We start from the raw sequence: 20,747 nt of genomic DNA on the forward strand, positions 1-20,747 counted from the left end.
ACCTAGTTGTTTTATACATATACACCCCCCTCGCCTATGCCTGTGTGCCTGGTAACCAGGCTGGCGTTTTGGTGCCAGTGTGGGAGGAGGTGTGTTTTAGAGGAAGCTCCTGCATGCCTGCCCATTGTCCACAGTCCAGACATCTCTCCTCAGACCCAGAGCAGTGATGATGTTCAGTAGAGCTGTCATCTGTCTTGTTCTTTCTTTGTGCCCTTTGAAACGTGGCAGTGGTGGCTTTGGTGCTGGTGGCAGGGGAAGCCTTAACAGCCCCGGAGCCGAAGCCTCTCTGTTGTTCCTCAGACCAGGTACAGTGCAGGGGCCCCCAGGAACCCCCTGGTTCTGGGGTCCATACTTGTGTGATGGATTGAGAGTTATGATCCATCACTTGCTTTTAGTCATGTCCCTTCTTGAACTCTCCCTTCGTTTTCTCCGAAACATAGATGGTACTTGCTCACCCTTCTCCATCCATTTTCTCTTTTGCCTTCAACTTTCCAAGCTTGCCATGCCCATTCCCTCTCCCCTTTCTCTGCTCATGGAGCAGGCTCCCACTCCCCCTCCTCTGGCCTTCGTCACATTTGCTGAGCGAGGTCCAGGTAATGCTTTCTTTTGCTCATGCACCCATGCTTTCAAACTCTGTCCTGTTCCTTTCCTCATTAATGGCACCAGAGAATTCAGCTCTCCCATCACTTTGGTGGAGTTAGCCAGAGTCCTGCCTGCCAGCAGAGAGAGGACCTGGCCTGGGACAGAGAGTGAAACAAGTCACTGAGCCTATGTCCCTCATGATCAGGGGCTCAGGCCAGCAGAAAGCCAAATGTGGGGTTGTCTGCAGGCTTGTCAAGTATCTCTCTCCTTGTGTTTACAACTTTCGTTATCATATCCCATATATTTGCCCCATAATGTCCACCATTCAAATAACCTTATTCCTGTCCCAGTCTCTTTCTCTCTTTCTTAAAATTGAACCATGACTTACTGAGGAGGCCTCTGTGAAGCCTATTGCTTAATCGACTTGAGCTACTGATGGTGGTTGCCATGGTAGCATCTTTCTGTGGCTCCTCAGAAACCAGGGCTGACATGGCATTCCTTCCACCACCCAGCCAGAGCCTTCTCAGACCCTGGTCCAACCCCCAGGAGCAAAGCCCCTCACCAAGTGGGGGGAATGACCTCTAGCTGAATTCTCAAAGAAAGCTGCGGTGTCCCCTGAGCCCTCCTGCCGAGGCGTGTGCCTGCCACCATGTATGTTTTCTACAAGCATATATGTTGTTTATGCAGTGGCTGAAGAGAAGACTGTTCTCCACAGCTGCATACATCAAGTTAAGGGAATGTTTATAATGTAAACCTGGAAAATTCCGTTGGGGAACTTTATTGACTTTTGAGGAGGAAGGGAAGGGGATTTTTTCATTTATTTATTTTTCTTCTTGGATTTATTTTAAGTGTGGGCAGAGCAGTGGATAAAAAAATAAATGGAAAGATACCCACATTGCAACTTTTCTGTTCTTTCCAATTCACTTTTACATTATAAGGCATTTATAAGAACACTCAGGTCTCATTCCTTAAGCTCAGCGTCCCTGCAGGGAGGTGGGCAGAGTTTTGGCAAAGGTTGGGTTCAGGGCTTCATTATTCCACTGTCCTCACAACGCCTGCTTTCTGGGCCACATGGAGACAGAGTGTTTGCTGACTATAAATGTCCGCAGCTGTGCCTTCTGTACTTTGAGGTTTCAAGAAAAGTCTGGTGAGTGGCTGGATCTATGAAACCTTCCTCTTTTATCTTTTTCTTTCCAAAGAAGAGGGATTCTTTTGTGTGATTTTATGTGAAAGGACCAGAAACCGCTTTGCCCAGTTTCCACACACCCTGTTGCCATCTCTGCTGCTTCCCGGCCTCCTGGAGGGAAGGCAAAGATGGTTACAGCCTTGGCATTTCTGGGGATCTGCACATGAGGCACATTCCCCTGCTTTGGGGGGCCCTGCTCCCCAACCAAAGTCAGCTGCCTTGTAGGGAGGTCACGCAACCACTACATAGATTACATTCCTGAACCTCACAGAACCCTCATGTTTCATGTCTTTCATGTTTAGTGAAGTGACTTGGGCAAACAGGTGGACAGGGACAGAATCTCTGGAGAAATGCAGGAGAGGACCAGAACACCTGTGCGTGTGTGTCTTTCTGTGTGTGACACCTGCACTCCAACCCAGGACCCTCACCCTCTCCATTTCCACTGCTCTACAACATGTTACTTGACTAGCTCGATTCACATGAGCAGGTGAGCTCTCCTGGATTGGATTCTAAGCAGTCAACTCATGGCTTATAATTGCTCAGCAGCAGCACAGATGGTTTAATAGAAAAATAACTAGCAATTTTGCTCCCATCTCCTCCTCCACCTCAGAATTCACGATGGCCTGTGCATCAGTCAGTTATACAGGCTCTCCGGCGGCTGACGCCAAAACTTCCTGTTGCTATTTGCCGTTGTAGCAGGGCATGGGATGAGGTCAGGACTCCCTGGCACTCAGGAGATTTGGCTCACAGACGCACTTGGCCTTTCATTATTCAGTCCTTAGCCAGAAATGAAAAACATGAGTCAATCTGCCTTCTTGATGCCAGAAGGAACTGGAGTTCCCACATTAGCTTTTATTACATTCTTTTCATTAAAGTATGTCACTTTCCTGACACTTGACACTCTGCCCTAGTCGCTGAGATGGATAAGGTCCATTGAATGCATTCAGCACTAGCTGTGGCAGCAGAGTTATATACACAGGCATGGACAATTTTAGATTTGGAAGGACCCTAAGGAGCCAGAGAATATGTTCCTCTGCGAGCTGGGAGTGGTGGCTCACGCCTGTAACCCCAGCAAGTCGGGAGGCTGAGATGCGAGGATTGTTTAAGGCTGGGAGTTCGACAATATGGTCCTCTGGTTCTGGATTTGCTTGTGGGATTTTGTGGGTTAGAAGGTGAGAATGTGCACATGTAAGGAAGAGGTGGCTATTCAGCACCAAAATGCTCATACACACTCATGCTCAGCACTGCATGGAAACAACAGACAAACATTTCACCCTAAACCTGGTTGGTTGTTTCTCCTATTCTTCACTCTCTGCCTGTGTCTGAGGCAGTCCCCTCAAACCTCCAGCGTTGCCTATGGGACTTCTTTCTTTCTTTTTTTTTTTTTTTTTTTTTGAGACGGAGTCTCGCTCTGCCGCCCAGGCTGGAGTGCAGTGGCCGGATCTCAGCTCACTGCAAGCTCTGCCTCCCGGGTTCACACCATTCTCCTGCCTCAGCCTCCCGAGTAGTTGGGACTACAGGCGCCCGCCACCGCGCCCGGCTAGTTTTTTGTATTTTTTAGTAGAGACGGGGTTTCACCGTGTTAGCCAGGATGGTCTCGATCTCCTGACCTCGTGATCCACCCGTCTCGGCCTCCCAAAGTGCTGGGATTACAGGCTTGAGCCACCGCGCCCGGCCGGGACTTCTTTCTTGACAGAACTTCCCTCTTTTTAAACTGAAAGGGGAGTCTGCCAAAGGGAGCAGTGACTGCACATTAATCTTGGAGGCAAAAAAAGTGGACGAAGTCCTGCTTCATGCAGAGAAGACCCATTTACCACTGAGCCAGACAGGCCATCCAGTTCCCCTGTTCTGTGGAAGAGAACGAAGGATTAAAATTAAATTTAGCCGTCAAGTAGCCCGTTAACTGTGGATTTAGGAGGCCAGCTGAAAAAGAATTGGAAATTTCCAACTGTAAGCAGATGGGAGGATGTTGTTCCCTGAGACTCCAGTTTAAAAGTCACCTCAAGAATGACTACATCTGATTTTTGTGCCCAGTCAAGGACACTAAAGATGATCAATGCCCATGGACTTTTGAAGTGCCTACTGCTATATCATAGCTGCACTGAAAATGGAGTTTGGGAGGGAGGAAGGAGGGACAGAGTGGCAGCCACGTGGAGGAAGGGAGTGTCTGAAAGGAGATAAGTCCTCAGTCTACCTACTCTTGGCATTAAGTCTCAGCATGCATAGTTTTTAGTGAACGCTGGAAAAAGTGTTGTCTGTTGCGTGTGACATTGGTGCTGCCGAGGAACCGCCTGTAGAATGTTCGCTTTGAGACCTTTATCTTATGGAGGCAACGGCTGTGAACACCACAGTATTATTATTATTTTAATCAACAGCACGAAATTGGGAGACGGTTGGTTGTAAATGGGATCTCAGCCTGTGGCCACAGACCCAAGCAAAATGAAATGATCCAATCAGGGAACACTGCCCCATCCACATGGTAACCAACAACCAACCAGACCCAGATACAAAAAGCACCCTGTGAGCCTTCACAACCATGGGAAGAGCCCAGTATTGCTGGATTAGTGGAAACTCCTCATAGTGCCCTCCAGATTTAAAAGTAGATTTTAGGCTGGGCGCGGTGGCTCACACCTGTAATCCCAGCACTTTGAAAGGCCGAGGCGGGCGGATCACGAGGTCAGGAGATCGAGACCATCCTGGCTAACATGGTGAAACCCCGTCTCTACTAAAAATACAAAAAATTAGTCAGGCGTGGTGGTGGCGGGCGCCTGTAGTCCCACCTACTCGGGAGGCTGAGACAGGAGAATGCCGTGAACCAGGGAGGCAGAGCTCGCAGTGAGCCGAGATCGTGCCACTGCACTCCAACCTGGGCGACAGAGCGAGACTCTGTCTCAAAAAAAAAAAAGGTAGATTTTAGAGTTACTTGAGTCAGAAGACTTCATAATGGACTTGGGGACCATCAACACAGATCATGCCAGCCACCTGCCTAATCCATATGCACAGGGGCACAGCCTAGCATTTCAAGTTAGTCTTCAGTGGGAGAAGTGTGTTGGGTGGACTTCCACCAGCTCCAAGGCCTTCTTAGAAAGATCAGCAGATGAGTCTTTGGGTATGTCTAGAATAAAAAGACAAAGAAAAGAGACAACTAAGTCCACTGTTCACCAGATTGAATAATAAAACTGCTAGGAGACAGTTAGATGCTCTGCTGTCTCCTGCTGCTTCTCAGTGTTTGGACAGAAACACCACCAGTTGGAGTATGGTGCTGTGTATGGCAAAGGAGGAAGCTTACAAAAGGCTCTCAGGAGTGTGTATGAGCTTGTTGAGGTCCGTGTGCAAGAGGGAAAGGATTATGCACCAAACACTTAGCACAGAGCTAGTGCTCTGGTCACATGACAAAGAAACATGGCAGAGTAACAATGGATTGAGGGTTCGAGGGTGACCCCAAGAGATGCTGAGGCACGGACCACGAGGAAAAATAAACCCCAAATGGCAGCCGCTAAGCAGTGACAAGGTCAAAGTGGTAAATTTAAAATTTTCACAGAAGCAGATGAACATATCCTTATCTGCAGGTCCTAGAGAGACAGGCACTGCCAGCACAAAAGGGGAAAGTTCCCCACAGGTCTTTAGAATTTTTAAAGTGCTTTCACACTGTTTATTTTATTTATCACCAAGCAGTCCTGTTTTACAGTTGAGAAGTGGATTGCCTGAGGTTTGACTAGTCGAACTCATTTGACTAGTAAGTAGCAAAGCCAGTTCTTGAACAACCTTGGTGTTCTGATTTGAAGTTCAGTGTTGTCTCCATTATGTTAAGCGCCCTTCTACACATCATGTTCTAGTTAGCTCCAAGCAATTAACCCCTGTAAGCTAAGAGCAGTGGCTTGATATAGATCTCTCCTCAACCTACAGATCCTTCTGTCTCTACCTGGTGACAGACAAGACCTATGGGTAGGTGGAGAAGGGCATCCCTGAACTTGTCCATCTTGATGTTTCATCTGCAACTTTTTTTTCCTACGAACCCTCATAGACCCTAAACTGATTACAGGGAGTATGATAGCTCAGTATTTGAGATCAGGAAGTACTGGTCCTTTTACTGTTTCCTTCTTTGGTTAAAACCCTCCAATGGTTCCCATTTGAAAGGCACTGTAACATCACAAATAAGAGCATAGGTTTCAGAGTCAGGTACATTTAGGTCTGAATCCCAGCACATTAACTGCCTTAACTTTGAACCTCTGCTTCTTCATCTGTAAATGGGGATTCAAAAATAATATTTTGGTCCTATGAGCATTAAACAAGGTAAAATGTATTTAATGTCTGCTATAGTGCCAAGCACTTAGTAATTGTATAATGATAGTTATTATTTCCTACCAAATAATAGTCCAGACACATTAGTGAGACACTCAAGGCTCCTCACAGCATGACCCCTCCATCTACCTTTCACTCCTGCAAGCCTGGCCATTGCCTGAGGCAAGAGATTCCTTCAGATCCCTGAGCTATTCTCTGCTGAGCTCATGGGGGTGGGCAGAAGGCCATGGCACTTAAAGGACAGAAGGGTTCTTTAGAACCTGATGTCCCTGCTCTGCGCTCATGGGAGGAGAGTCAGTTCCTGGCAGAAATCAACTTGAGAGCATGTCCTTTGAGAAGAGGGGACCTGGGAGGTGAAGAGCAAGATTACATTGAATGCTGAGTGATTACACATGAAAGATCTGGAAGGCAACTTGACAATTGAGCTGGAAAATTCTCATCTTTTACTGATGAAACAAGAAAAAAATGTGTCATTTTTTTCTCCTAGAAAGCAGCCAGGAACCTACCAAATAAATAGAAAATAAATGGTAAAATGGGTGGCCCAACTGAGCCCCAATTAAAGTGAGATCAGTGCATCCTAGTGTGTGGAATTGTCCTTAGATTTTAACATTAGAGTCAATTTTTGAACCTGATAGAAATTTAATTAATTAGGCAGTGTAAAAACATCTGATGATAATTTAGTAGCAGAGACTAGCAAAGTATTACCGAACAATTACATTTAAATGATTTGTAAAATGCACGTGAATTATTTCCAAAACAATGTGCCTCAATTAAGGTACTTGAAGAGCTCATCCTTTTAGTTTAGTGAAATGTCTTCCTTGCGATCTTGTTGGCTTTGATAATGGCTTAAATCACTCTTGTATATGTGGATTTGGGAGCAGTACTTTGGCCTAGTCCCTGTGTAAATTATATTTTAACTAATGGGGACTAAATTGTTGAGGCTTTTCTTGACTCCAGGGCCTTTGTTATTCAGTACTCTTTTCATTTCAAATGGCAATTTTTAAATCAGTTAAATCTTGCCCCTGGTAACAAAACTGAGGATGAAAGCATAGTTTTCTGCAGCTATTCCAATTTATAGCTTTTCAATGGCTCCTCTGCAGTAAGAGACCTGATGAAAGATGTGTAGAGCAATGACTGATTTTTTTTTTATTTTACTTTTGGCCTGTGTGTGATTGCTGTCCCTGGCTCAGACCTGTGGGAGTTAGGATGGGACAAATAGCTCCACCCAGTGGTTTGGCAGCCACACTCAGCTGTTAAGATGAGAGTGTACCATTAAGGAACCCTGTTTTCCAAAACAAGGGACAGTGGTGAGTTTGCATTATGCCATGCATTATATGATCTATGTGGTAAGATAATGAATTATACCATGACGTTTTACTAGGATTCTGGGGGGAAATTAATTCAAGAGAGCAAATTACATCCTTTATCCAGGTATGTGGGAAGAGCAGAAAATATTGGGGCCTCCCGCAAAAGATGCGTGTCTATGAGCATGACCTCTGAGAACCTTTTCAGATGCTGCAGGATAGAAAGGTCTCCGAGATGAGGACTTGAGTTAAGCAGAAGGCAGAAGCTTGGGGTGTGTGATCCTAGACCACCTGCCTATATATTGATCTCCCACCCTATTCCTACATCTTAGAGATATGAAAGATTATCCCGTAGTTCTTCCTTAAGACAAATGTAGCCTGGGGAAAGGGAAACCTATGTAGTTATTTTGGTAAACTTTTTAATTGATTTCATTTTTCCTATGGCAGCTTGCAGTTATACTTTTATTTATGTGCTTGTTTACTTGAGGTCTGCCCTACTAGACTAGGTAAGTTTCAAAAGATTGGCAACCTCATTTGGTCACAACTGTATATCCAGTATGCAGAACAGTGCCTGATATATATTAAGGACTGCACAGATGCTTGCTATATGAATGAACAAAGGTGTGTTTGGCTGACCTACCATATGCCCTGTCTTATATGTGAGAAGATGCTGGGGGAGATATTTCTGTCCTCTGAATATTTGGAGGTTATCACATTAAGGATTTAAGGTTTATAAGGCCTTGGGTCTAATTCCCAAGTCATCATTCATTTGGCATTTATAGTGAAAATTAATTTAATTTTGAATATGGGATCATTTGTTGAGTAAAATGACCATTAGAAGTCTTTCCTTGTGACATACAGTAGTGGAACATAGGTTTGCCATACACTGGCAAAAAATAGGAAAGAAAAAAAGTAACCTTTATCAAAATCTGCAACTAAGAACCAAAACCTGAATTATGAACACTTCTTCTTAGCAGTAGGCCAGGACAGGGAATCATGAGATGCAGGTTCACCTATGGTGAACTCACTCAGTGAATGATCTTAGGCAAGGCACTTCCTCCTGGGGCCTCAGTTTCCTTTGCAGTTGGGTAGATTTCAGGGATCTCTTCCAGTTCAGAAATACACTGTGCTGTTTGACAGAACTTTGAACTAAAACCTGCTGGTGCAGAGCCTTAGTGGTTAGGAGCAAGAGCTTTGATCATCATACGTGCTTGGGTTCATGTCCCAGCTCTGCCAACTGATGCCGGGCACTCTACCTCTCTGAATCTCTTCTGTGAAATGGGGATAGTGATTCCTATGTGCTAAAGTTAGGAGGTTTAAATAAAGATTTGCACTAAAATTGCTTAGCACAGAGTCTGGCCCAGAATCAATAAATATTCAAAAAATTTAGAAGTTGTCATTACTTCTATCTTGAAGATATTTATGCCCTTACTTATTTTAAATGCCTCACCAATAGAACTGGGATGATTTTTCATCTTCAAACTGCACAGTATGCTCACAATGGACAGGTGGTCATTTAATTTATCAAAAGGCAAACTTTGGTGTGACATCATGATCTTGACAGACAAATGCCTCCCTCCCTTATTTCAGGTTAGTTTAACAGTGATGCTCCTCTGAGCTTCTAAGAGACATCAGTGTGTCTCTCTCTGAGTGGTTGCGTGTCCCTCTTTAGATGAAACCCTTTATAAGCATAACCATGCCAGTGTGTGAGAGAATTTCTGGCCCGGAGTGGGCATAGTTCCTCCAGCCTGGTTTCTTATAAATTCACTGGAAACAGAGTTTGTCTGAAGACTACACAAGAAATGAAAGTAAACGCCTGCACTTAGAAAACTGCAGTTAAACCAGACTCCATGGAAATAATGCACAATACCCAGAAGCCTATGTAGAATTGTCACTTGTGCTGGCAGAGGGCCTTCGCCCCTGCAGGCTGGGACAGTGGCCAGGGAGCAAATGGTGTGCTGGCCCTTCCTTTCACAAAGGTGTGGACACTCTAAGTGCCAAGGCTGTGGGTGGGGTCCCTTGGGCCTGTGCTGCTCTGATTCCCTATCATTGTAAGGTTCTCTTTTCTCCCTGAAGTGTTCTGACTGTCTTTCTTCTCTCTACCCCAACCCCACTTTTGTTTTATTTTGATTTTCTACTGCTCTCTGATTGGATCCTCCATAGGAACGCTTTGGGGTAAATATGTTCAATTATCTTTGAAGTAAAAGATACAAGGAATGAGTTGGAGGAGCAAGAAAGTATGGTTGGGAGGAGAGGGGCTCATGCATTGAGAAAAGAGTGATCAGCTTTTATTTATATCCCAGAGACCAAAATCAGGAGTCACCACGCCTTCTTGGGAAATGATCATTCTTGTTGGTGTGGATATGTATTAGGCTCATATGTCGCCTCTTTTAGGTATGTAGACAGATGAGCCTAATGCGGTGAAATAGTTTGTAAAATATACCAAAGCCTCTGGATGTTAAAGACCATATGAATGCAATGCTTTTGGATTATTTTTATTCAGATCTAGGATTGAATAAAAGTGACTTGTAGGTCATGGCCTGTAATCATTAAGAGAGTCTTAAAATAAACATTCTGGGCAAAGTCAGCATTCCTTGAACTCAATTAAATATCTTTTGGCCTCGCTTCTGTGAAAGAAAGCCCTTGCAGTTCCCACCTGATGTTCTGCACCCCATTTCCTCAGACTGTTGGTGTAAGAGTAATCTGGGTCAACATGAAGAAAGAGACAGAGCCTTACTCCACTATTTGGAGTCTTGTTTTCCACCATTTGTGTGTTTTATAAACGATAATTATTTGAATTCAATGCAAAGGTCTCAGGGGAAGAACAGGGAAGAAAGAGAAATGCAAGTTTATTGTTCATTTTATTCCTAAAAATAAAAAGAGAAACATACTGTCACTATTAGGAGTAAACATTTCCAAGAGGCTGAATAGGGAGGGTCATTAGCTGTAGGGCCAGGATAAAGGTAGGCCGGGCCTGCAGTTTGGGCCTCCCCCAGCCCAGTGACTCTCTGCAGCCTGTGCTAGGTGCACACCGTCTGCAATGGAAGGTACTGCGGGAAAAACCAGCCACACAGAGGTACTGCAGTGTGAGCCAAGGTCCTGGCTAGAAGCCTGCATGACATGCTTTCTCTGGAACACGTGGCCCAGCGAGAGTGTCATGTCTGCCACCACCCTGCCTCACCTTGCTCTCTCCTGCACTAATGAACTGTGCAGTGGTGACAAACCTAGATTAAGTCAAGTGCCCTGATGAGGCTTGCTCTCAACTGTGGGTTCATCAATTCAGCGAATATCATTTGAGAACCTATCATTTAACAAGCACTGGATTTGGCACAGTGGGGATCTGAAGTGGGCTACTGCTCACATTCCCTAGTTGATGTGTCTTCTGTTTTCATTGTGCCAGGGTGGTAATCAGCAGCATTAGACTGGTAGGTAGGGAAGGAAGTGTTTATTAACGTATGTGCGTGGATGCCTCTGTGTGCCTATGTGTTCCTCTGTGTGTGTATATATGAGTGTGTATGTGCATGTGTGGGTGTTTATGCATGTGGATGTGTGTTCATGTGTGCACACTGGGAAGTGATTTGAGAATATTCCTGAAGCGTTTTTCGTAGGATGTCCCTGGAGTCAAATCTGACTCAAGTTTCTGGCTTCTTGCCTCCATCTCTCCCATACATCTCTCCCCTTTTAGCCTGTTGTTGCTAATGCCACAGTTTGAATGTCATTTTTATTTCTCCCTCATTCCATATGATTCCCTGGGGGCCTCTCCCCTGCAGAACCAACAAAGGACGGGACATCAAGACCATCAAGTCTCTGCGGGTGCTCCGAGTTCTAAGGCCACTGAAAACCATCAAGCGCTTGCCCAAGCTCAAGGTAGTGTTTACAGAGTTTGTTCCCATCAAATCCCCTTCTCCCGTCTTCTCTCTTTAGCCATGGCTGGCCTGCCTTTGGAGAATTTGTTCTGGGAATATTCCTTTTTCTCACACGGATATTGAAGTTCTTTTCATCTGTCTGAGCTAAAGGTCTTAGTTTCAAAGGAAAATAGCCAACATCCCAAGAAATCTGTAAGAAAGCTTTTCCTTTTAGTTCAGACCCAGGTGGTATCTTCTCTCCAGTGTGATATGTCATCCAAGAGGGAATCCTGTGTGGCTTTGTCCTGGGGCCTCCTATGTCCCCAGTGCAGACCCAGAACACCAGAATGGACGCAACGGGACCCCTCTGTGTGTTGTGGTCTGCGTAGTTTTTAAGGCCGAGTATCCTGGGACATTTTCTTTTTCTTACAGCTCTAGAGGAGAAGAGGCTCTTCTGGCCCCACCCTTTATAATTTTGAGGCACAGATAGGTCAGTAACTTGTCCAAGGACATGCAGTCCATTTTTGGCAGAGGCAGAGAAGAAATGGGGAAGTGAGCTGACATGAATTAAGTTCTTCCTATTGCCAGGATTTTTACTAGGTATCTTACCCAGATTTCTCCTTGTCTAATACTCCACCTGCTCAACTCGCCTGGGGCTCCACTTTCCATGAGCCTTCCTGCCTCTCAGGAAAGCATCATGCGCTCTATTACACAAGTCTGCTAGCCTGTTGAACCCACCTGCCCCACCCCACATACTTTGCTGTTAATAGAAGCTGAGTCTCCATGGGAGGAAAGTTCTTTCTCCCTGAATTCCTATGAATGTCAGCAAGTCACTGCCAGGGAGAGGAACAGAGCTCCTGGTTTCCAGCCCCAAAGTCTTTCTGCTGCTCAGTCCACACAGCCAGCCAAGCCCCATCTTCAGGGGCTACACCAGAATACTTTCCAGCAAGCAGACTCAATTCCCTAACTTCTGCATCGCATGGAATCATGCAGTGCTTCTCAAGGTGTGGGTCATAGGCCACCTGCATCAGGATCACCTGGGTACTCCTTAAAATCCAGATTGCTGGCCACAACACAACAGAGCCAGAATCCCTGTGGGAGGGGCTTGGAGTGCGCCTGTTAAACCGGCTTCCCAGGTGACTCTTAGAATATAGTGTAGTTTGAGAACCCCTGTCAACATTAAAAAGATCCCACGTGAGTGCCAGGCTCAGCTCTAGGACTTAGGAGCTATATGACCTAGGGCAAATTACTTATTCTTTGACTTTCTTTCACATGGGAAATGAGGACACCTTGTAACTCATACATCTGTGGTGTGGAGAAAATGAACTGATGTGAGTGGTCCCTGTTAGAAAACTCAACAGTTCCTCTGGAATGCCTGGGCCTGCTCTCCCAAGCCTGCCACAGGGGACAGAGCTTGGGGAGGGCTCTTGTGCATTTGACTCTCCCTTGCTTCTCAATTCCCACTTCCTACTGGATTCTCATCACCTCTGATACTCTTTGCCCACCCCGACCCCAAACCTCCTTCAGGCCTCATAGCACTGCTTCCCTTTCAGCCATTTGGCTCTGCAGAGAGGTGGCAAAACTAACTAGGTTCATGAAACAGAAGAAAAGTCACTTCTGAGAGGCCCTGATGTGACTGAAACCTGGCTACGTTTCAGAGCCCAGGGGCCCTGGCCCACCGCATGGGTTCCCAGAGAGAGACACCCATGCTCCCAAGGAAGTGGCCTGGCCGACTGCTGTCCTCCCTGGCTACCCCGCTTTGCCCCTGGAGGAGGCACTTGCACAATGTCAGCTGTTTATTACTACCTTCCTGCCCAATAATGGCCCAGTTCAGCACCTGCCCATAAATACTCATTGGGTTGTGCCTCACACCCCACAGTGTGCTGCCTGGGGCCCTGACCCTTATCAGTGTTGTCAGTGATCCTGCAGGGCAGGATTCAGTGGGCCTCAAGGAGAGTGCAGACAAGCTTGATGAGATTAGTTAATAGGCCAGAGAAAGCACCCTGCAACCTTGCTTAATTCTGTTAAATTAGAAAGGGCTAGTTCCTCGCTCTGCAGCTCCATAACCTGAGGGAGACGTAGGTGGCTCTGACGATTCCACAAGGCTGCCTGTCACTCACATTCCCCGCAGTGTTGAACTAATTAAACCAGCAGTGCTTCACCCAGTGCTGCAGAGAAGCAACTGCACAAATGCAGCACCACTGTGGGGCTAGATTATCCTGTGAGCTAAACCTAAAACCTAGAAAATAACCTAAAAATGGCCTGAAATGTGTTGAATTCCCATGTAACTCCTCACAGCTTAGGGCATAGAGTGGAGGTCACTGGAGGTCTGTCGCCTTTTAACTGAAGTGTAAGTCCCTGGTTCTATCTACCCAGTCTCGCCATCTCTAACAGAAGGTGTGTATTGGTCTTTCCCACTTTACTTCTATTGGTCTTCATCCCCAATGCAGCCACCTTCACTAGAGAACATTTACATGAAGTACTGAATATAATCACAAATGTATGAACTTGCTATGAAATATTAGTGAAATGAACAAAGATGATAGTGTATTATTACCTGATCCTTTTAGAAAGGTAAGGAGAAAATAATACATAATCAGTATATAATTCGAATCTAAGAATGTCACCAAATAAAGCACAAGCTATTTAAAGACTAAAATGGGCTAAATGATCTCAAAGATCCCTTCCAGCAATACACTTCTATGCTTCACACTAAGTGGAGTACCCGTACCAGGAACCCACAGAGGACCACATTCCTTGCTTGATATCATCGGATTTCTACTGCGTTGGGTCTACATTCGGTTTCAGAACATGTGTTCCCATTTTAGGTGGTAGGTCTTTGCAGTCATAACCAGCTTAGAAGCCAGCCCTTAATCTCATGAGCGACGCCTCACCTCTTAGCAGGAAATTCTATCCTGGGACAACTTCTTAGTGGGGCTTGGTGGTGGTGGTGTGGCCCAGCTCAGCTCTAGGCAAGTGTGCAGACCATCACAGGGTTCACACAGCAGGGCTCTTTGCTCTATCCACAGGCTGTCTTCGACTGCGTGGTGACCTCCTTGAAGAATGTCTTCAACATACTTATTGTCTACAAGCTCTTCATGTTCATCTTTGCTGTCATCGCAGTTCAGCTCTTCAAGGGAAAGTTCTTTTATTGCACGGACAGTTCCAAGGACACAGAGAAGGAGTGCATGTAAGTGCCGCCAGCACATCCCACTTGATTTTGCTGAAGCATGTCCTGATGAGCCCACTCCACCCCCACAGGTCCACCTTCCCTCCTTTCTATCTTACCCATCTCCACGCTTCTTTCAGCAAAAAGACAAAACAGGGAATCAATAAACTTTTTATTGAGTGCCTCTTTTGTGTCAGACATGAAAACTTCAGTGTAAACTGTCTTGTACCATGACATTTTATACTTGAGTTTTCATTTTAAACCCCTATAATGAGCTATTGAAATGAGTTTTATTTGCTTATTATACAAGTGGAAGCTAAGACTCAGAAAGTTAACCTTAAGCAAGTTGCTCAAGGTTACACAGCCACTAGTGAAAGGGTTGGGATTTACTGCCATATCCATTGGGCACCAAATCCCATTTTTGCTCCATGGTAAAAATACGTTCCTTTAATAAAATTTCTTTTCCTTACACATATATGGTGATCATTATTACTCCCAAATTATTGTGGCCTGTAGAATGTGCTGACTCTTCCATGAGCTATAGTGAGGGGTCCCTCTTTCATTTCTGCTCTGGTTTTAGAGGCAACTATGTAGATCATGAGAAAAACAAGATGGAGGTGAAGGGCCGGGAATGGAAGCGCCATGAATTCCACTACGACAACATTATCTGGGCCCTGCTGACCCTCTTCACCGTCTCCACGGGGGAAGGATGGCCTCAGTGAGTGACTGAGTTGGCATGCTTGTATGTGGCTGTGATAGGCCCCCCGGTTGCCTTGAGAAGCTGACTCAAGATGAACAAGGCTTACCCTTTGTTATTGTATCAGGGAAAGTAAGGGGTTTTCAGAAGGTGACACAGGCAGAAAAGAGGAAGAATGAAAATTCTTCAGGCAAAAATGGAGAATCGGGTGAGCAAATCAGGGAAATATTTGAAACTCTTAATGTTTTAGCCAATTATTGAGGAGTTGAGTGGAACCATCTGACTTCTGTGGAACAAATGAGTTTTGAACAGCCCTGTACCCGTAAGGAGAGCTCCTGAGAGCTGTTATAGACAGATTTATCCTCCAGGGGGGCCCAGTACCTGAGAGCCTGAGGATTGAGGGTTAAGAATGAGTTGGCAAAACCCAAAGGCACTTCCTGTGATCATGAAGAAGACCACAGAATACAGGTCTTATGCTGCCCATAGCTGAAAGCTAATTTTTCAGAGACTTAGCAATGACTAAGACACCACTTTCTGGTGGCAGCATGTTCTTGTTGGCAGCAAACTGTTAAATGGAAATCTGGGAGTCTCTTTGTATTGAACATGACAACCTAAACTATGAAATTATGTCCCTCTGTTGCTTAGGAGTCGAGTGCATGATGGAACGGGGGCTAGAAAGAGAAGCGGATTGTTGATAGCAGGATATGACACTTGGGTTTGGACTCAAAAAACTTAATGGAGGATCTGCAAAGTCAAAGAAGTCAGATAAAATATTATAATAGGTGGCATATCTCCTAATGAAGCCAAGACTGTCATCCACCATCTGTGCCCTCTCGTTCTGTCCCCACAGAGTTCTGCAGCACTCTGTAGATGTGACAGAGGAAGACCGAGGCCCAAGCCGCAGCAACCGCATGGAGATGTCTATCTTTTATGTGGTCTACTTTGTGGTCTTCCCTTTCTTCTTTGTCAATATCTTTGTGGCTCTCATCATCATCACCTTCCAGGAGCAAGGGGATAAGATGATGGAGGAGTGCAGCCTGGAGAAGAATGAGGTAACAACAATTGGTCTAAAGTGGGAGGCAGCAGGGGCTCCAGAAAGGATTCTTGGGCCAGCAGTGTAAGAAAGGAGGACTGCATTTTCTTAACTTGATTAAGAATTATAGAGAGAAGATGAGAAAAGTAATTATTCAGACATTAAATAAACATTTTCCAAGCACTGTTTAAGGCCTGTGTATGAGGCACAGAGATCTGGAAGATGTGTAAGATGTTTATGATGCAGTCATTACCTTTGTGTATGCATAGTCTAGAAAACAAAGATGTGTGGCACAATGATAATATCAGATATCTGCTTATCTGGCTGCTGTGACCTTCCATGCCATGTATTTGCTGTAAGGGCAGGGAATGTGTCTTATCACAGCTTTTCCAGCAACAAGCATAGTTCTGGCACATTGTAAGGTTTCAAAAACTTTTTTTGAAATTTCTTTCCTTTTTTTTTTTTTTTTTAACAATGGAACTGAACTAGAAACGTTAGGGACTGTAAGAAATGTGACAGAAAGTGCTGTAGAAATACATAGGTAGGTAGATCTTTACTTCTGACTAAGGGCACCAAGGAAGGCTTCCTGCCTAAATAGCTCAGCCACATGCTGTGTAAAGGACTTTTTAAATAATCATGAAGTCTCTACTCCACGTGACAACACCTCCTTCAAGGTGATGCCTTGTCTGTAGTTTTGTCTAGGTGACCCCAGTTGCCATCTTTACTTGCCCAGCCCTGCCCTTTTTCCCATTCACTGCCCTCCTCTTCTGAGCATGGAACAGAGCCTGCCATGCTAGATCTATGGGATCTGAGCTTGTGCGAATAACCATGACTTTCTTGCAGAGGGCGTGCATCGACTTCGCCATCAGCGCCAAACCTCTCACCCGCTACATGCCGCAGAACAGGCACACCTTCCAGTACCGCGTGTGGCACTTTGTGGTGTCTCCGTCCTTCGAATACACCATTATGGCCATGATCGCCTTGAATACCGTCGTGCTGATGATGAAGGTGAGAGGAGAGAGGCACAAGAGCCAGCTGAGCCCCAGCGATGGTTCCCTCCCACGGCAAGTGGGAAGACACCCCAACATCCCAGCCCGTCACTGCTTTACCTACTTTTCCATCATGGAATCCTTTTGTGATCTGTATTTTGTTCAACAACCCAACCTCTGGGGCTTTGGGGGTCCACTGAGCAAAACGCAGTGCAGCCTATAGTAGCCACCCAGGGGCTCCCAAGACCTGAGATGGCAATGGGAAGCAGCTTCAGACAAGGGTGGGAAAATCAGGAGACAGAGATCCATCATCATGGGGTCTGAAGAAGCCTTGGAGTACTCAGAGAGGCTCATCCTGTTTAATACTAAATGACTAACTCCAGTAACTAACTCTAGAAAATGTTTCTTCTCTGTCCACCCTCATCTCTAGGAAGACTGGCCATTTTGCTGTTAAGTCTGGTGGAGTGTGGGTCTGTGTTTTCCTTTGTTTTGTTGGGTAGAATATGTGGTTCTCCCCTCCAGCACTCGAAGTCCATCTCTCCTCCTGTACTGCGTACCAGAGTCTCCTACAGGGCAGGAATGAGAGATGGCCAACCTCGGTGACATGTATTCCCCCTCTTACCTTAAGGCTGTGATTCTTTCTCTCTTCTTTTCTCTTCCTGGCAGTATTACTCTGCTCCCTGTACCTATGAGCTGGCCCTGAAGTATCTGAATATCGCCTTCACCATGGTGTTTTCCCTGGAATGCGTCCTGAAGGTCATCGCTTTTGGCTTTTTGGTATGTCGCTGAATCCTTCCCAGCACTGGGCGTGTCTCTTTCTGTTGGGTGCTTTCCCAGCCTTTGTTGAAAGGGAGGTGGTTACTGCTATTTCAGAAATCACCCACCTAGATGTGGGCTCGTTTTGACTGCTCAGTAAACTGCCATAGAGACAAGATGTGTGAGGAAGTTGGGAGAAAGGGCAAAGGAAGCCACATCCCAGGTTCATGCTTATGGAGCTATCAGCCCTGGTCCTGTGAAATTCTGTCAGCAGTCCAGAGGCGGCCACCATTGGGTTTTACTAGAACTACAATTTATGTGTAGATGAAGGAGCAAGCCAAAGATTGGACTAATAAACTTCGAGTGCTTATTTACTGGTAAAAGGTATAAGAGCTTTATAACACAAATGGGAAAATACCTATCGCTGTTAGCCTCAAACATAGCAAATAATAGATTTTACCTATTAGTCCTTCTGCCATTAGTAACATGAAGAATAGTTTCTGCCAAAGAAAATAGGTGTTTATTACTTATGCCTATAAAGGTTAATGGCCTTTAAGAGGTGTGTGTGTGTGTGTGTGTGTGTGTGTGTGTGTGTAGTGCAACGGGAAGGATTCTGGAATTAAGTCTGAGGAGGTTTGGGGATGATGAATTTTTCTGCTAGGAGCCCTCTTTTTTCTTCTCCTCAACTACTATTAATAATTATAATGTTTGGCAAATTCTTGCATCTGTTCTCAAGAGTGTTAAGAAAACCTAGCCCTTTGCTTCAGTGTCCTATAAACAAGATAATCCCGTTGGCCACCCTCCCCCCACCTTGCTTCAGTGTGTACAGTGAGTTCAGTGGGATGCAAGCCCACGTGACAGCTGTTTCACACTTACTTAGGGTGTGAGCTACCATTTCAAATTACATGGGTATGTGGCTTTCCCTGCAAAAGGAGAACTTTGCTCATTATCTGAATAAGTGTTTGTCTGGTAGCAGCTTTAACAGAGGCTCTGGGCTGGGTTCAATAATTGTGAGAGTTGATTACGGGGGCTGCTTTTGGTCTCCCAGCGGGTTCTTTGAAAAACCATTAATTTGATCATTTTGGGTGGAGAGTTTAAGGGAACCAATTGCAGTTGGCTGCATTGTGTTTGCCTGGCTCCCTTGTGAGTGTTTTGAGACTTGGGGAAATAAAAAAGTAAAAGAAACTACTACCAACAAAGATGCCTTTATAATACAGTCTAGCCCTGAGCAGGGGGAGTTGACCGAGAGGGAGACACAAGCACCACAACAGGGAAAGTTTTTCTGTGCATATTGATTACTTGTATGTGGTATTGACATTGTCTGTGACTTCAGACCCATTATGTGTCTAATTATGGCGAATGCTGAATATATACTCACAGCCTTAACTAGATTCGGCCCTTGAAGCCTGCATCCTTCCCACCCTACCCCTATGTTTTCGTTCAAGGTCTAGAGGGATTTTCACTCTATAAAAGGTACCACTGGCCGGGCGCGGTGGCTCAAGCCTGTAATCCCAGCACTTTGGGAGGCCGAGACGGGCGGATCACGAGGTCAGGAGATCGAGACCATCCTGGCTAACACGGTGAAACCCCGTCTCTACTAAGAAATACAAAAAACTAGCCGGGCGAGGTGGCAGGCGCCTGTAGTCCCAGCTACTCGGGAGGCTGAGGCCGGAGAATGGCGTGAACCCGGGAGGCGGAGCTTGCAGTGAGCTGAGATCCGGCCACTGCACTCCAGCCTGGGCTACAGAGCGAGACTCCGTCTCAAAAAAAAAAAAAAAAAAAAAAAAAGGTACCACTAATTCTGATAAGTCCTTACATTGTTAAAGCACTCTAATCCTTCAGAATATCGTAATATATACTATTTCATTAGATCTTCTTAGTGACTCTGAAATAGGCATGGCAGATGTCACTATCATAATTGCCATTATTGTTGTTGTTTTAAATGAGGAAATTGAAGTTCAGAAAAATTGTATAGCTTCCTAAAGATTACATAATGACAGGCAATAGAATTGCAAGGCAAAATGGGAAAAAAAAAAAAAGGAAAGGAAAAAGAAAAAGAGGGTAAGATGTAACAAAAATTGTTTGGTTATCAAGTACCAAATGCTTTACATATTGTTTTTCTCTCCATAACAATATATTAGATAAGCATTCTTATTTTTGCCTCTTTATGGATCAGCTGGAGCTCAGAAAGGTTGAATACTTTGGCAAGATTAGTAAGAGGTAGGGCTAGGATTCAGACCCTGTTCTTTCTAACTTCAAAGCTCACAATAATCTACTAGTCTACACTACACTGTACTATTCTATACCATACACCACAGTGTGCTAGTCTATACCACAGCATGCTATTCTGTATTGTAAAGCGTTGTTAACTGGAATCCAGAGCTTCTGGTCCTCTGAGACTTAGATCCATGCACCAATATTTAGAAAGAATTAAAACCAAGAATTAGGAAGTTCACCCCAGGTGGGACAATAGGAGAGCCCTGAGAATTGAGGAATTCAGCTACTTAATTTAGCTCCACCACTGATAGACTAAATATTCTAATGGAAAGTGAATTTATGAAACTCTGTGCTTCAGTCTCTCCACATGCCCCATAAGTACATGTGGTTTTGGAATAAGGCCTCTCTCAGCCTCATTTTCTCGTACATAAAATGAGGATAACAGTAGCTACCTTATGGCCTTAGCTACTTTGTTGTATGTATCCAATTAAGTGATATTCATAGCCTTCTGAGTGGATGTTCATTAAATATAACTTCTCTCTCTCTCCACACTCCTTTTCTCTCTTTATTGGGTATTTTTCCCCCCTCTTGCCAACTTTTCCATTCAGGATTCTATGAACATGGGGTATTTGTCACTCCCTGCCTCTAGGATCCATGAGAGGAATAA

The 20,747-nt window shown here is 45.0% G+C and overlaps 1 protein-coding gene across 13 annotated transcripts in view; it reads left to right on the top strand.

Annotated features, from left to right (window-relative positions):
- The window catches only part of LOC105484537 (calcium voltage-gated channel subunit alpha1 E), a 492,953-nt gene that overhangs the window by 425,814 nt on the left and 46,392 nt on the right, over positions 1-20,747 (top strand). For 10 of the 13 annotated variants that reach the window (XM_071076570.1, XM_071076587.1, XM_071076592.1 and 7 more), the window contains 7 exons: positions 9,538-9,549; positions 11,145-11,241; positions 14,249-14,409; positions 14,969-15,106; positions 15,936-16,137; positions 16,962-17,126; positions 17,774-17,884. In XM_071076570.1, coding sequence (XP_070932671.1) covers positions 9,538-9,549; positions 11,145-11,241; positions 14,249-14,409; positions 14,969-15,106; positions 15,936-16,137; positions 16,962-17,126; positions 17,774-17,884 — 886 coding nt within the window. The remainder of the gene's footprint in view (positions 1-9,537; positions 9,550-11,144; positions 11,242-14,248; positions 14,410-14,968; positions 15,107-15,935; positions 16,138-16,961; positions 17,127-17,773; positions 17,885-20,747) is intronic. The other 3 variants (XM_071076614.1, XM_071076609.1, XM_071076629.1) reach the window with 1 other exon arrangement.

Source organism: Macaca nemestrina, chromosome 1 (assembly GCF_043159975.1).
Source record: "Macaca nemestrina isolate mMacNem1 chromosome 1, mMacNem.hap1, whole genome shotgun sequence".
Lineage (NCBI taxonomy): Eukaryota > Metazoa > Chordata > Mammalia > Primates > Cercopithecidae > Macaca > Macaca nemestrina.